A 15,700-nucleotide genomic window follows, 5' to 3' on the forward strand; every position below is an offset into this window, starting at 1 on the left:
CGATCCTCTGCATTTTTTTACTAGGTTGCGTGACAGGGTTGACCTAGTTTAATCCGCGCCTGAAAATGGCAAACTGATGCTCCACCCAACGAGTTCCCGATGGGCGTTTGTATTTCTAATATGGTAGTGCCATAAAAAAGATTGCCGCTTAAATAGGCGCCATTGCAATTTCGCTCGTTTAAAGAGGTAATGAATATCAACAAGATCTTTTTGCACATGTATTGTTGAAATCGGAAGCTTTAAAGGCATCTTGGATACCCAGTTCCAAGCAATGGCTCGGACACCACACTTGAACATATAGTGTTCACCAATATTGCCTTTCACCTTTTCGAAAAGAGAAAGATTTACTGCTGCACCATCAGAACATAGTCCGATTTCGTGCTCCGCTCTGTCAACGGAAAGTTCCAATTTTCTTATCGAATTTTCTAGTGCTTGTTTCAGTCCTTCCGCATCTGCATCATGAGGTTGTTCCAGAGACATCAATGCAAATGTCACCTTGAAAAAAAAGAAGAAAAAAGAATTGTAAATAAAAACTCAATAATAATACAAGAATTTAAAGACGGTGGAGTGCTCAATATACTACACTGCAATGTTATCACACCTGGTTCTATTTATAACATCAAAAGATCTTTTGTATTGTGATCCTATTAGGCAGCACATGTCGCTTTAAATAAAGTATTGTTACAAAACTAGTTAGGTAGGTGATAGGTTAGGTAGAAAGAAACTTATATTTTATGAATTATTAATTACGGTTAAAATAAGAGATTAATTTGCACATTTTTTCGTACTTTGTAAATGTAGTTCGTATAAAAGTAGTTGTTTTAAACTAGCTTAAAAAACGTTGAATTGACGATGAGCCAAGCTGAAACCAAACCATCGCGCTATCGCGATTGAAAAAATAGAACAGAAGAAAATCAAATCATGAAAACTGTTAAATACCTGACAGGGCTTTTTTCAATAAAAACAGTTCTTTTTCATCCATTGTTTTTGCGGAACTACTTCTGTCGTTCATGACACTGTATTATCAAATATCACCAGAATTCAGTGGCCCTGTTATTGTCTTCAATCGACTGCTTTTCGCCAAGCAATTCACCATTTCGATCCCAGGAGTGTGATACATAAAACCCTTTCCAAGCTCAACCTGATAAATCCGAATGTCTTATAAAAAAATAAATTATAAGATAAAGAAGAGACACCAAGGGTTAAAAAAAGACGATAAGTCAATTAGCGTTATTTCAACACCGTTTTGAATTTAATCAGAATAATATGAAAATATAATATAGACTTTATTCAAAATACTTCATACAAAAAAATAAGAGAATTATCTTCTTTCAAGGTGTTATTACAAAATTGAGATAATTTTCCATAAAATGAAAAGGACTTTGCATTTACTGCAGTAAAATGAGCGATCTGCATTTTTTAAGTTAACTGAGTTTTCTGGAGTGAATTAAACAAATGAAATAAATGGCATTAATGTTGTTTGTTTGGGCGCTCCTGTTGGTCTTAATGACGATGAGGAGCAGCCATAACGTTCCTTTTCTATTTCAGTTTCTTTTTCTGAAAGTCGGATCACTGCCGATACATTGTCTTTGATAGCTTTTTAGCTACTCCCTTTTTGTTGCATTTTACGTCAGTGAGTTTTAAATATTCTCTGTATGTTTTGCAGAACAATAGTGTAACTTCGTTGTTAGAGTTTGTTTCAAACCCTAAACAAGAAAATTTCCAACCCTCAACAATTCTTTTGTTTTAATTTGCATGTCGCGTTTACCTCTTTGAGAAATAAATTGGATTTCAAGAACTAGAAAAAAGTTATTCATTTATAAATATACTTGAACTCCTCCTGGGTGATTTTTTAATAAAAAAATTTAACTGATTTTTTTTGCCTCATTTATAGTCACAGGCTTTTCGAATGTATTATAAATGCAGGAAACTTGATTCACACTGACAAAATACAGACGCTATACTGAGTTCTCTCCAAGAATCTTGTTACGTAGAAGTACCGCAGAATATCACAGAAATTTACACTGGCTACATAATTTGGTCTTGATATGTAACTAATATTTTTTTTGTTTTTATTGTAGTTTTACATAATCTTTCCTGGCACCCTTCAATATTTTTTCATTCTGTTTTATTGTTTTTTTTTTTTTTTGAAATTGCACAAAAAAATCCTAGTTACCGCAAAATACCAGTGTAGAAAATCTTATCTAATGGGCGAATAAAAGATGGAATGAATCTAAAATTGGGTATAGGGTTTCAGTATTGAATAATTTTCTTACTGCAAAAATATTTTTGAGTTAGGATAAATTTAGTTACCGAAATGCACTACAAAATACCAGTGGTAGGTACCGCAAAATACCAGTTATTCTAAACGATTTTTTAGAAAGTAGGTTTATTGAAGCATTCCTGTGTTTAGGTTAAGTGATTATATGATAGTTTTGCTATCATATTGTACCAAAATATAGTCTTCTTGAGGTTGGATATTGCAAGTAATTAGATTAGTTAATACAAAATGAAATCCCACTGACATAATTCAGTGTTTTTTTGTGTGTGAAATAAGTTTTATCCTTTTATATCATAACATTAGGAAAGGTTTACATCCTCAAGTGCTTTTTTTATTTAGTAAGCATCCTTAGAGAGTTTATTTTAGTAAAAGTCTCCAGGAATTCTTTAATTAGTAGCATCTGAAAATAGCATCTCTTGAGACCCAGTGTTCCATCTATTTTAGAAATTTAGAACACTTAAGTCTCAAAATCATCATCATCATCATTCTCGGCTTAACGTCCGTTTTCCATGCTAGCATGGGTTGGACGGGGTATATTAATAACCCTCTTCCTTAAATAGAACCATCTTAAAATAGCATCCTCTGAGACTTAATGTTCCATTTATTTTAAGAATTATTTATGCTATATAAAAGCACATGAAATTTAACTGTCAGAATGTTTTTTTGTTGTTAACTTGAGAAATTTAGTGATGAATACACCAAAAAAATTCACAATGCGTTTGAAAGCACCTTGGTCCAGTGAAAGTAGAAAAAGAAGACTACTTCTTTTCCAAACAACGTGGCAGAGGCAAAAATATCTTGTAAAAGAATATTATCTAGAGAGGAACAGTTGAAACAAGCTGTTAATTGGTGCAAGGAAAAAAATGTTGAGGATATTCAGCTATAAAATCAGGAATGGAAGAACTATTGATAAAAGACTTGATGGTGACGTAATTACTGGACAGGAAAAACAATATTGTAACGAAGAAATGATAAGCTTAGACGTTTCGTCTTTATATACCAATGTCCCAGTAGAGGAAGCGATTAACTACTGCGATGACATGTTGTTTTCAGATATATACGAAAAGCCACCGGTATCAAAGGAAACGTTCATTCAACTAGCAAACATGTGCAGTGGTGATGTGTTGCTCCTAACACATGATGGTTACTACAGACAAAAGGACGGATTAGCGATGGGAAGTCAGCCAGCTCTAAATATAGCTAATGGCTGGCTTAGCAAGTTCGACACACGTATAAAAAACGACTCAAAGCTATACTCCTGTTACATAGATCTGAGATATATCAATAGATATCCTGAGAGATATCAATAGAGAACAAATTAATGACAAACTTATGGAAATAAACAACTTTCATCCCAACCTAAAGTTTACCGTGGAAAGAGAACAAAAAGGCAGTATTCCATTACTGGACATGCGAATCATACACAAAGGCGAGAATTTAACATCAACGTGGTATAGAAAAGCTAGTGACACAGGATTAACAATGAACTTCCATTCGCTAGCTCCCATAAAGTATAAACGTTCCGTAGTAACCGGTCTGGTGTATAGGATTCATTACGCATGTAGTACCTGGGAGAATTTTCATCAAAGTCAAAGTACCCTCCATCGTTTTACGAAGAAATTATAGAGAAGACCCTGGAAAAGATATACCGACCGAAACCAGCCACGGTAGATGAAAGTAACAACGATGAAGCAGAGAGAAAACTTGTTTTTCTTCAATATCGAGGGAAGGTGACGGAGAAATTTGAACGCTCGTTAAAACGCAGCCTATGCAAAGCGGTTTAGTGTGCAAAATAACATGTTCACGGTGTCTATCGTGTTATGTGGGGTAGACTACCTGACATCTTCTAACCCATATCAAAGAGCATAAATATACTGCCGTGGGACGTCATTTCAAGACATGTAATGTGGAGCTATCAGTCAATCATGTAGAAATAATGACAAAATCGATTAAGTCGGAATATCATTTAATGACACTGGAGACACTTTTCATTCGGGAAATAAAGCCTAAAATAAACACAAAGGACGAACTTAAAAGACGTGAATTAGTAATAAAAGTTTAATTATGACTTATCCCCCATGGGAGTTTTAATCATTTAATACCTTTTAACTTGTGTATAGTGTATGTAGGTAGATGTTGATATGTGATGTGAATACTTTTTATTTAGCAGTTTTACTGTTTATATACTTTTACTTATAGCCTGATGATGAAGTAATACTTCGAAATATATTGCTAAAATAAACATATTACATTGTTGTCTTGCATACTATGTTCCTTAAAGAAGTAGTTCAGAACATCAGAAATTTGTTGATTTCTACAACGGAACATGGTAGTCAAGATCATAATCACTCCTTGCAGCATACAAATTTTTTGACCGGTATCTTACAGAAAAGGACATCCAGCGCCCAGTTGTTGTGATAAGTGATGGTCATTCGTCTAGATTTGATTACAATGTTCTCCAGTTTCTACGTGAAAAGAAAGCATTTAAAAGTTGCAAAGAAGTATGTGTTTGTCATCAGAAGAAATGCATGGCAGCAAGTTTAAAGAAATGCTCATCATGCCATGACATTCTAAAATCAATTTGCAGCAAGGCCAGTTGTAGAGAAACTGATGGTCGATCACCTGTAATGATTTTGGCTGGACCTGTGACAAAAAGACGTGTAAGACTACACACTAAATTTGTTCTGAGAGTGAAGATGACACAGATAATAACGAATCCGAAGAAGAGGATGAGACAGATCAGTCAGAGTCTGATAGTAGTGAGAATGAAAAGCAGGAGGAAAATGTTATAGAAAGTGTGCAGAAAACCTGGAAATTCCTTAGCACTCCCAATAAAGAAAGCGATGTTGTAGGGAAATGGTATGGGGTGAGTTATCAAGGCAAGCGAAAAGAAGTATTATACATCGCACAGCTTATGCAAGGATTTCTTGTGGATGAGAATGGGCCAGTTGATACTCTGTTGATGAGATGCCTGAAGCCTAAAGTTGGATCTGGAGGTGTGTTGGAAGATACACCTGCTCATCTTCCTCCCGACAAGTCCTATTTCCAGTTATGCGACGTAATATCTGGACCTCTTAATGTCATTCCACTGAAAGGTTCTGTTAAATTTAGCGTTTCAGAGTATAGCGAAGTCGTACATGCATTCGAAGTTTTGCGGAAGTTAGACAGAAAAAACCTGATTTAGATACTTTGCAGAGACTATTTGTGTTGTTGTTAACTATATTATTATTATTATTAGTTCTAGTATGTAAAAGTTCTTTGAGAAAAGTTGTAGACCAAATTTAGAAAAATCTTAGATTTGAGTACTGGAGAATACCGGTGGCTTGGAACCCTTTTTTCACCAAGTATACCTCCAAAAGATGTTCTGTGTTTGTTATCAAGTTAATTTCTTGGTAATACTTATATGATTATGCAACAAAAAACATGCTACATTGGAGACTTATATTCAAGTGTACTCAAAATAGAGAGGGTCTTAACAAAATTAACATATTTTTTTAAAACAAATTTCTATGGAAAGTGAAGATAGTTTTTTGTAAAAATAAAAATAAACACTTTTATTGTTATAAATCACGCAAATCATTTGTTCGAGGAATAGATTAAAGCCATGGGGCAACAATCAACATTTTACAGATGCACGCAACAAATGTTGTTGCAGTTAAAAATAATTGTTTTCTTTATCTTTCAGAATTAATATTGAAAAATACCTCAATTCTTATTGTAAACTTCTCAAGTGCACTTTAACATGAAAAATGTGTAGGATTCACGTCCACAGAACAATATAGCACCCATCACGTTTAGTTCACATTCTTGATTATTTACAACAATTTGCTAGGGTCTGATATAAGCCAAAAGTTGTTAGAAACATAGATAGATATAGCTAGTGGAAATGAAACAATGTCCTTTGCAGGCCTGAAAATTAAATAAAAAACAGAAATTATTAAAGAAATAATTTTTGAAATTAGTAATTACTAAACAAGATACTTTTCACAAATTGCACATCAATTTGATATTTTCATTGAAAGGAGAGATATGTCTATTTGTATAGATGACTATGTAACAAATTTCATTTTAGGATGTCCTGACCAAGAGTTTGGTGGACTTAATGAACATCAATTATAGCCATACACAATCTCTGGAATTATTGAAAGTAGTCAGTAGAGTGGTATCACCAATTCCTGTAACTGTGAGTTGCGTTAGTCTGAAGCCTTTTGTTAGCTGGATTTTTATGTTCTATTATTCCTACTAGTAACAATAATTGCAATACAAAAAGAAATCATGTTTCTCTTATTGCATATTGTTGTGATTTTATTCTTTTCATCACAACAACTCTAGTTTCTTTAAGCAACAAAAACATAGTCATTCACACTTTTTTTTAGGCTTTTCAATTGATGAAGAAACATAAATTTCTCACAACTTCACTTTCTAAGCTTGATGATGTTTTGCATGGAGGTTTACCTGCTGGTACGATAACTGAGGTATGTCTTAATAGATAGTATGCCATCATATGATAAAGATTTCAACATGCTGATGTCAGTGGACTCCCTTAATAAAACAATTAAAATCGTCTTATGATTTTAAGCGAAAATTAAAAATTTAAAACTGGAGTATACAAACAAGAAACAGAACAGTAAGAATAAAATTTTTGTTAATGTACATGACACAAAAACAGGGATGCATCATTATCAACGTAGTTTATATAACTTTACATATGGTATCTATTTATGATAAACAAAGTTTAAGAAATAAATTAATGCTAGCTCCAAAGTTTTGAAATCTCTTTTTAGGTTGCTTGCTAACTGTGTAAATTTTACATGTTTGGTCACTTTAGGAAGTTACCTGGTGATACAGAAATGCAGTATATTATGCAGCATAATACTTTCATAATACCAAACAATTGTAAATGGTTTGTTCAGGCTACATCAAATTTCCCTTGAGTTAGTTTAGCTGCTGTGATCTGATGGGCTAATTTCAATCGTCTGATTATTTTTTCAATAATCCTAAAAATAATTGTGATCATTACCTGTCAATGACAGCTGTAGTTGTGGAAATGTAGCCTAGAATAAACTTGCTTGTTTATATTCATAAAATTATAAGGATGTTAGACTTTTGCAGTATTCCATGGTAAAGCTCCAAAAAGTACCTTGTCAGGTAGCCAGCCAGCTATATATATGTGCACTATATGTTTTGAAATGCTTTAGGAAGTTAACAGTTGACACAGGAAGTTTTACTAATGAGTGAAAAGTTCTATGGATCTACCATACATTTATGTTTATTTTTCTTATTTATAGAGGTATGGCTTGTTAAATTAATCTGTTTGTGTCAACGATTTTGTTTTCTAGGGCGCAGGATTCCGCCCAAAAAATAACAGGTTAAAATACACATTTTTTTTAAAAAAACGCAACTTCATTTTTTCATTTTAGTCTCACTAGCAAAATGTTTAACTTTTACGTGATAATACTAAGGTAAGCTTGCATAAGGCATGAAATGACCTCATTACGGCATAATATCTTAAATCACACTGAACTTTTTCTTGTCCACATGGAGTTTTAACATTACTTTCGCCATATCTTTATGCACATGTGCATTGTTTTTATTTCATGTACAAAGGTTTACATGACATGATCTGAAATCTCATGTCTGTCTGTCACGCTGGTATAATTTGTGTGCCGGTATAATTTTCATTTCGCCTTAAAACATATTACCCGAATAATCACTTCATCATTGACAGAAATGATTTCATACTGGCTCAAATTTGTGAGATTATTTACGTCATTACGTTATTATATTCTTATTTGTCATTTGTTTAGCAGTTGCTTGAGTTTTTACTCAAAACTCAGTCTCAATCGTACTTGCTTTTAAAAAATTACTGAATACAAATGTCTAAATTCTGATTAAAAAAGTCTGAATGCTAAATGATAAAGTCTGTTGAATGAATAAATCAGAATGCTGAATAAAAAATAAATTTATTTATTTATCATTTATTCGGCTTCCATGAGATACAATGGTTCTTCTGCTTAAATTAATAATGTATATAAAAATAAAGAATATGAGAGATTCAGCTAAAAAGTACTAAAAAGAGCTAATAAAGAAATAAATTTAAAATAAGAAAAACTACTTGAAGAATTCCAGAAAGTGCTTTATCAAAATAATATGATCTTGCATCGATGCAGAATTTGATAAAATCTTCTTTCTTTCGATTCAAAAAACGCTTAGAATTTTTTATCAATATTGAAGTAGTATATAGCACAATATTCTGAAAACAATGTGTGAATAAAAGTCGCAACATAATAAGCGACAAAAATCTTTTTCATTATTGTTGAAGTTTTGTTTGCGTCTAGATTGCTGGACCACCTGGCTGTGGGAAGACACAATTTTGCATTATGATGAGTGCAGTTACTGCTTTGCAAAGTGGATCAAATGTTGTGTATATAGACACTGAAAACGCTTTCACTGCAAAAAGGTAATTTACATCTTATATAGAAACATGGTTAGCCAGTGTGTGAGTAAATTCACCAGTGTTTTTCAATTTTTTAATTCATGAAAATCATTGTTATGATGTCCATTATATTATTAAAGTTAGTGAAGTGGTTGCATTGCACTCACCACTCATCTTTGAGGTTAAGTAATTTTGAAACAGATGAAAATAACTGACATCTCTTCCTGCATGGATGACTAAGGGGCTACATGGCACCTAAATTGCACCAATCCCTGAAGACAGAGTCAAGCAAGACATTTTGGAAGCGACTTCAATCAAAAATGTGTCTATATTATAATACTTGCTGTCTATCTTTGAGCCAGTTCTAAAGACCGGGTGTTTTGTACGCATTATTTTCATTGGCACTGCAGATCTTTATTGTTTCTTTTAGAGTTTTTTAAACTTTTTAGATTTTTAGAAATAGTGAAGATCAAAGTGGGTCCTGTTAACCATGATCAAATTGCTTTGGACATAGCGTCCAAAGTTATTGTATATTTGGAATCAACTTGTGAGTCTCTTCTTGAAAGGTGATTATTGATTCTATTTTTAGTATTTTTCAGTCGGTTATGTAATTCAGTAAAATTTAGCAAAGATATGATGTGGCTAGGAAGAGAGTAAAGATTTGCAGGAATTTTATCATTGTCATTTTCATTATTTGTTACTGCTTTTTTTTTCTGTTTTATGTATTTGTTTTTCAAACAGATTAAATATATTGGAAGATGTCATCATTAATAAGAAAGTAGATCTTATTATATTGGATTCAGTAGCCTCACTAGCACGCAAGGAATTTGGCCACCAAGCTGTTTTAACGGATAGGAATGAAATGTTGATGCGACAAGCTGCAAAATTAAAGTAAATAACCTTTTGATTCAATTTTGGGAATATCTAGTTTAGGCTTGTGAAATAATTAAGGGAGGATTTTTAACTAGCTCTATTTTCGTTCAGGAACACTAATTCTATACACAGAAAAGAAGACAAGTTATATAAAATCAAAAACAGTATTTTTGTATATCAACCTAAAAAACTTTCTTTGCAGATTTTTTGACTGGAGTTACCAATCAATGTCCACTCTAATTTCCTGAATAGGTCCATGATGCTTTAATCTAATAAATCCAATTTTTTTTTTAATTTCTGTAAATACAACTGCATATTTCATAATTACCATGACTGCTTTTCAGGTATTATGCTGAGACGTTCAACATACCCGTAAGTTTTGTTTATGTGTTGTGTTCAAGTTTATGTATTTGTTTGTTTATTTATTCTATTTTTTTCAATAAAAATGACAATTATTCTGCAAAAGGTTTCTGTTCACAGAAAGTCTTATTGTTTTTGGCAATAATTTGTGACTATTAAGCCCTTACATTCGATTAAGCCCCCTTGATGTTACTTGAGTTAATTGCAATACTTGTTATTCTATGGTAGCGTTCGCATTTTTTATGCCAAGTATTTATTGTTTATATTCTTTGCTCATCGTGGCCTATTACTGTTGCTTGTCAATAGCGATATTTTTCTTCTGGGAAAAACTTCAGGTGCTCTTGTTTTTAGAGTGTTTGTAGGATAAACAAAAATCAAACCATGTCTTCTGTATTTGAACATGTATCACTCCCTTCTTTGCTAGATTGCAATTATTTCCATAAATTCTTCTGATTCTCTTTTGTTGACTGTTTTTTTCTTTTAATGTACAGTAAGCTTTCATATTGTGCTTCGAGAAGAGTACATCCTAATATAATACTTGCTGTTACCAACCTGATCAATCATTTTTTTGTAATTATACATTTCTTAAGTAGCTAACATTTTTTTGGATAATTTTGTAATTAGTTCATTTTTTTTGGAATTGATATTTTTAGAATTCTTCTTTGTTAAACTATCTCCTGAAGAATAAAATAACTAAAATTATCGCAAATCGCTTAGAAAACACCAAAAAATAAAAAAAAACATAGTTTGAGAATCTTGGAAAGTGAAAAAAAATTACAGCTAGTCCTGTTAATCTTCTTGGTTGCTGTTAATGAAAAAACTCCCATCTGCAAAATTTACCAGATTAAAATCCTAGATACCTGAAAAAACTGCAGACTACCCTAAAATCTCCTAAGTAGGCTTAAATTCGTTCCCAAAATATCTTTTCTTCTTAAAATCTAACATTCATGGATATTTGTCATTCAAAATTACATTTTAAAAAATGATAAACCATTATTTTTTGTTAGTAACTCCTACTGCAGCATTGTTTTTGTCTTAACAGATATTTGTATTTTGTAGCTTCTAAGCTATTGAAATATTATATTCCTTTCAATTCTGTCTTTTTTTCTGAGGAAATAACAAGAGCAACGAATTCTGCACTGATAGCAAGGTTGACTTTCTGTTAGTCTTGTGGCGTTTTGATCCAGCATTTCTGTTGGTATATAAAGTTATTTTTATTAATTTTATGCTGTTATTTGTCTGCTTGGTCAAATTTTGGATGATGGGATTGTGTAACTTTGTTTGTATATGTTAATACAATTTTTTTAAAAAAATACCAAGGCTTAATTAGCAAAAAAAATTGGACTATATCAGGGTTGCCATTCCTCCTCAATTTTCCTCAATTTTAAAAAGTCTCCTCAAAACTCCTTAAATCTCCTCCAACTGTAGACAATTTTCTGCTTAAATCTCCTTAAATTTCCTTTTAGATAATACCAAGGCTTAATTAGGTAAAAAACTAGGGTATATCAGGGTTACCGTTTCTCCTCAATTCTCCTCAATTTTAAACAATCTCAAATCTCCCCAAATTTAGATTTTTTAACAATTTTCTCCTCGAATCTCAATTTTCCTTTCAGAAAATACCAAGGCTTAATTACTAAAAACCTAAAATATGTTAGGGTGTATATATAAATACGTATAAAAATAAGTGTGATAATTGCTACAATAGCTGTATATTATTACCCTGTAACCAAAACAGATTTTGTGTTAGTGGACAAAGAAAATGTTTACATACGAAATAGCAAATGCAATACACTTTTTATAGGATTTATCTGTGCACCCCCTCTCCCCTCCTCTCCTCTCGCAGAGCAAATTAATTTCCATTGATTTTCCACGAAGTAACGACTAGTCAGTAATAATTTATTAAATATAAAAACGATTCTTTTATTTATATTCAATTAAATTTATACATTGTAAGTTATGCGTTGATTTCGTAGAATTCTTTTTTTGCATTCATATTCTCGTTTAGATAGTAAAATTAATAAAAACAAAAACCACGCTAAAACGAACAGCTATATTTTTAAGTCTGATCAAGGGAAAGGTCATGTTATTGAATCAAATTCAAAATAGAGCTGGGAGAAAAGTTATCTGCATTGAAGGTAACATTGGAAGTGGGAAAACAACTTTGATTAATCGTTTAAAGAACTATACATCGGTAGAAGGTCTGGAGGAGCCTGTTAATAAATGGCGTGCAATTGGTGATACAAACCTCTTTGAGCTTATGAGTAAGGACCCTGCACGGTGGAGTTACACCTTTCAAAACTATGTTCTCCTCACCATGTGGCAAAATCACCAAAAGGAAAGCAATAAGGATTTCTTGATCATTGAACGCTCAGTATACAGTGCGATCTATTGTTTTGTTGAGAACTTGCATCGAGATGGAAATTTTGCTAATGTAGAGTATAACGTAATCCATGAGTGGTTTGAGTGGATGACTAGTATTGATAAACCAAGAGTTGATTTATTTATTTATTTGCAGACACGTCCTGAGAAATGTTTGGAGAGAGTACAGGAAAGGGGACGAAAAGAAGACAGAGATCTTAGTCTGGATTTTCTACGGACAGTTCATGAACGACACGAAGATTGGTTGATCGAGGAAAAGAAATATAAAGTGCCGGCACCCGTACTTATTGTCGATGCGAATCAAAAGGATTTCCCCTTAGATATCATTAAAGATCATTTATCTTTTTAAAATTAATTTAGAGAATTAGTGAATCGATGTGCTTTGAAGTTACTCTGGTACAGATTTGTAACATTCACATAATACATTCGCACTGGAATAATTTTTAACAGGAATGTACAGTGGAACCTCTATTAACGGTCAAGTCCATGCATTGGTCACTTCTTGATAAGCGGCTAGAAAAGAAAATCCCTGCCAAATTCATTGTCAAACCCTTATAAAAAACCCTCCATACATGATTGTAGATTGTACTGGTAAGATACATTCATTCAAATCTGTGTTTATTTTGATCAAGAATCATTCTTTGAGCCCCTTCCACCTCTCCCGACCAGACGTTTTAATAAATAAAGGATATTCATATAAAACCTCCATACATCAGTCGCCTCTAATGCAACGGCCACTAAGCTGGGTCCCCCAAAGTGGCCGCTATTAGGGGTTCCACTGTATCTATCATTTTCTATTATCTAAATAGCATTGATCAAAATTTTCGTCACACACACACACCAACAACACATACACACACCAACAACACATACACACACCAATAACACATACACACCAACAACACAACAACAACACACCAACAACACATACACACGAACAACACACGAACAACACATACACACGAACAACACACGAACAACACATACACACGAACATACACACGAACATACACACGATCAACACACATACACGCCACACATACTGCATACACTCAAAAATTTCTTTAAATTAATAATATAAAAAATAAATATATATAGAAAAGGATTTCTTGTTTTAATTGTGTAATTATTTTTTAGAGTTTTTTTACACGTTTTTTACACGTTTTATTAATTCTTTAGGGAGATATTAGATGCTAGGAACATTAATAATTTTTCTTCTCTGATCATTCTGTGTATCTGCTTATCAGTAGTGCGCTGATTTTTTTTAGAATTAGTGTCATAGGGGCTTCAATTATAACGTAACACTTAAAATCGCATTAACACCCCTTCCGCACCACTCCTTATAACGCATCGTAACAAATCTAGTACTAGCCACCACCCTCCCCCACCCCCTTTGTTACGTAATTTTCGAATTTTGAGACAATTTATTCATTTTCTATAGTACCAAACACATTCATGTAACAGATAATTGGGCAAACTAGTACTCTAATATGAGGAAAAGATATAACAGCTCAATTTTTTTAGCACACAAGATGACATTTTTAGTACTTTTGCGTAAGTCCAGAGCCAAGAAACAAATTAAAGATGTAGATCATACACTAAAATAACTAAAAATATCCGTAATACATAAAAATTCTCTGTTACATAAGAAAAAAACTGGCAAACAACACCCCCCCCCCCCCCCCCTATATTTTCGTAACAGTTCGCAACAAAAATGATCATCCTTCCCCTTTAGGCATTACGTATTTATTGTATGGCCCCATAGCTTGCTGTCATGACACTTTTTTATGTTTCTAACAAAAAGCATAATTTTTTACAAGTGCACCTGAAAATGTTTATGAGTGGTAGCAACAGGTATAATATCTTCAAAAAATAACATAACAAGAGTAACTTTTTTTTGTACTTTTGTACGGGGTGTGTCACATCTGCAAACATAAACGGGAATAATACAATGTAGCTAGAATTATTGCTATTGCATTCACAAAATAGTTTTTTACTACTGTCTAAAAAATAGGATTTAGAAAACCACCAGCCCTTAAAAAGCCCAGGAAATCTAGATAAGCTTCAAAGGAAGCTAACAGGTTCCTTCTATCATCAAACTAAATTTGTTTTTAAACTTACCAGACCATACATATAAATGTTGTAAGGTGTAATAAAAATATTATTTTTGCTTCACTGTTTTTTGCTGAATTTATTTTTGCGAAAACTTTTATTGCAATTTTTTTAATTTTTTGATTTTTGACTGATTTTTAAAGATGAAGGAATTTTTTTTTTCAACCTCTTGGATGTCTGTAAGACATGTAAACAAGACCTATCCGCAATTATTTTAAAATTCTGAAAGATGATGTTTGAGATTTGGAAAAAAAATGTTTTTTTTTCTTACAATTTTAATCTAACCTTCAAATCTGCTTAGCTGCAAAAATTTGTTGATGGAATCATGAAAATTTATGTCGCAAGTTTTTTGACCAGTCTATCATGAAAACCTGCAGAAATTTTTTCAACTTTTCTGCTAATTGATCAACACTCCTATTTTTCCTCACCCAACTATGCTTTTTATGTTTTTGTCGTCTTCACTTTCCGAGCTGTTTACAATTTACTTTTTTTCATTTTAGGTCCTGGTAACTAATCAAATCAGCACACAAGTTTCAGATTCAGAGTTTGGCAATGTTTCCTGTGTGACAGCAGCTTTAGGTAATACATGGGCACATGCTGTCAATTCTCGTCTAATGGTAACATTCGTGAATGATCGAGTTAGACAGGTAATTTGTTTGTCTTGATAGTCTATTAAAATTTCTTCTCGTTTTTCTCACTAAAACCAGCGAAAGAGGTAGACGAGACAACAAATTGATTTTTTTATTCATAGTCTTTAGCCTGTCGGAAAATCCACAAGAATTCTTCCGTCGCAAAGAAACGCTAACAAAAATATAGCATTTGCTATTTCATGTGCGCGTACTATGAAATTCGTGCAGACAAACGACGGCTATTATTATTATTATAGAAACTAGACGTTAACCTGTGGAAATATCCACGGGGTTGCCCCTTCTTCAAATTTCACGATATTTCGTGTTCCCGTTTGCACGTCACTTTTCTCGTGGACAGACCGACAAAATACGGCTATTATTTTTATAGAGATATATAATGAATTTATAAATTTATATGAAACAAAATTTTGTTAATTTTATTTTTCAAATGTGTTTTAAAAGATTGTCTTATTCACATCTCTTAATTGAACAAAAGAAAAGCGCACTAATTTAGAATTACCTAAACATTTTAGTCTAAAAATGTACTAATTGTAAAAGGGGACGACACTAAGTTTTGAAAACCTTTGCCACCCAATTTATTTAACACCCTGTATTAAGAAAAATTCAGAA

The 15,700-nt window shown here is 32.6% G+C and overlaps 2 protein-coding genes across 3 annotated transcripts in view; both read left to right on the plus strand.

The window, feature by feature from the left end:
* The window catches only part of LOC130656348 (DNA repair protein RAD51 homolog 2-like), a 33,286-nt gene that overhangs the window by 4,021 nt on the left and 13,565 nt on the right, over nucleotides 1-15,700 (plus strand). For both annotated transcript variants that reach the window (XM_057459183.1, XM_057459182.1), the window contains exons 2-8: nucleotides 6,354-6,464; nucleotides 6,658-6,756; nucleotides 8,620-8,741; nucleotides 9,167-9,283; nucleotides 9,459-9,608; nucleotides 9,935-9,962; nucleotides 14,942-15,088. In XM_057459183.1, coding sequence (XP_057315166.1) covers nucleotides 6,354-6,464; nucleotides 6,658-6,756; nucleotides 8,620-8,741; nucleotides 9,167-9,283; nucleotides 9,459-9,608; nucleotides 9,935-9,962; nucleotides 14,942-15,088 — 774 coding nt within the window. The remainder of the gene's footprint in view (nucleotides 1-6,353; nucleotides 6,465-6,657; nucleotides 6,757-8,619; nucleotides 8,742-9,166; nucleotides 9,284-9,458; nucleotides 9,609-9,934; nucleotides 9,963-14,941; nucleotides 15,089-15,700) is intronic.
* On the plus strand, nucleotides 11,933-13,538 carry LOC130656349 (thymidine kinase 2, mitochondrial-like). Its single transcript, XM_057459184.1, has one exon. The coding sequence runs from the start codon at nucleotides 12,031-12,033 to the stop codon at nucleotides 12,676-12,678; it is 648 nt and encodes a 215-aa protein (XP_057315167.1). The 5' UTR covers nucleotides 11,933-12,030; the 3' UTR covers nucleotides 12,679-13,538.

This window comes from Hydractinia symbiolongicarpus, chromosome 9, assembly GCF_029227915.1.
Source record: "Hydractinia symbiolongicarpus strain clone_291-10 chromosome 9, HSymV2.1, whole genome shotgun sequence".
NCBI lineage: Eukaryota > Metazoa > Cnidaria > Hydrozoa > Anthoathecata > Hydractiniidae > Hydractinia > Hydractinia symbiolongicarpus.

Excerpts from the sequence above, each read along its gene's own strand:
- LOC130656349 (XM_057459184.1), top strand. The coding sequence starts at position 12,031 with ATGTTATTGAATCAAATTCAAAATAGAGCTGGGAGAAAAGTTATCTGC.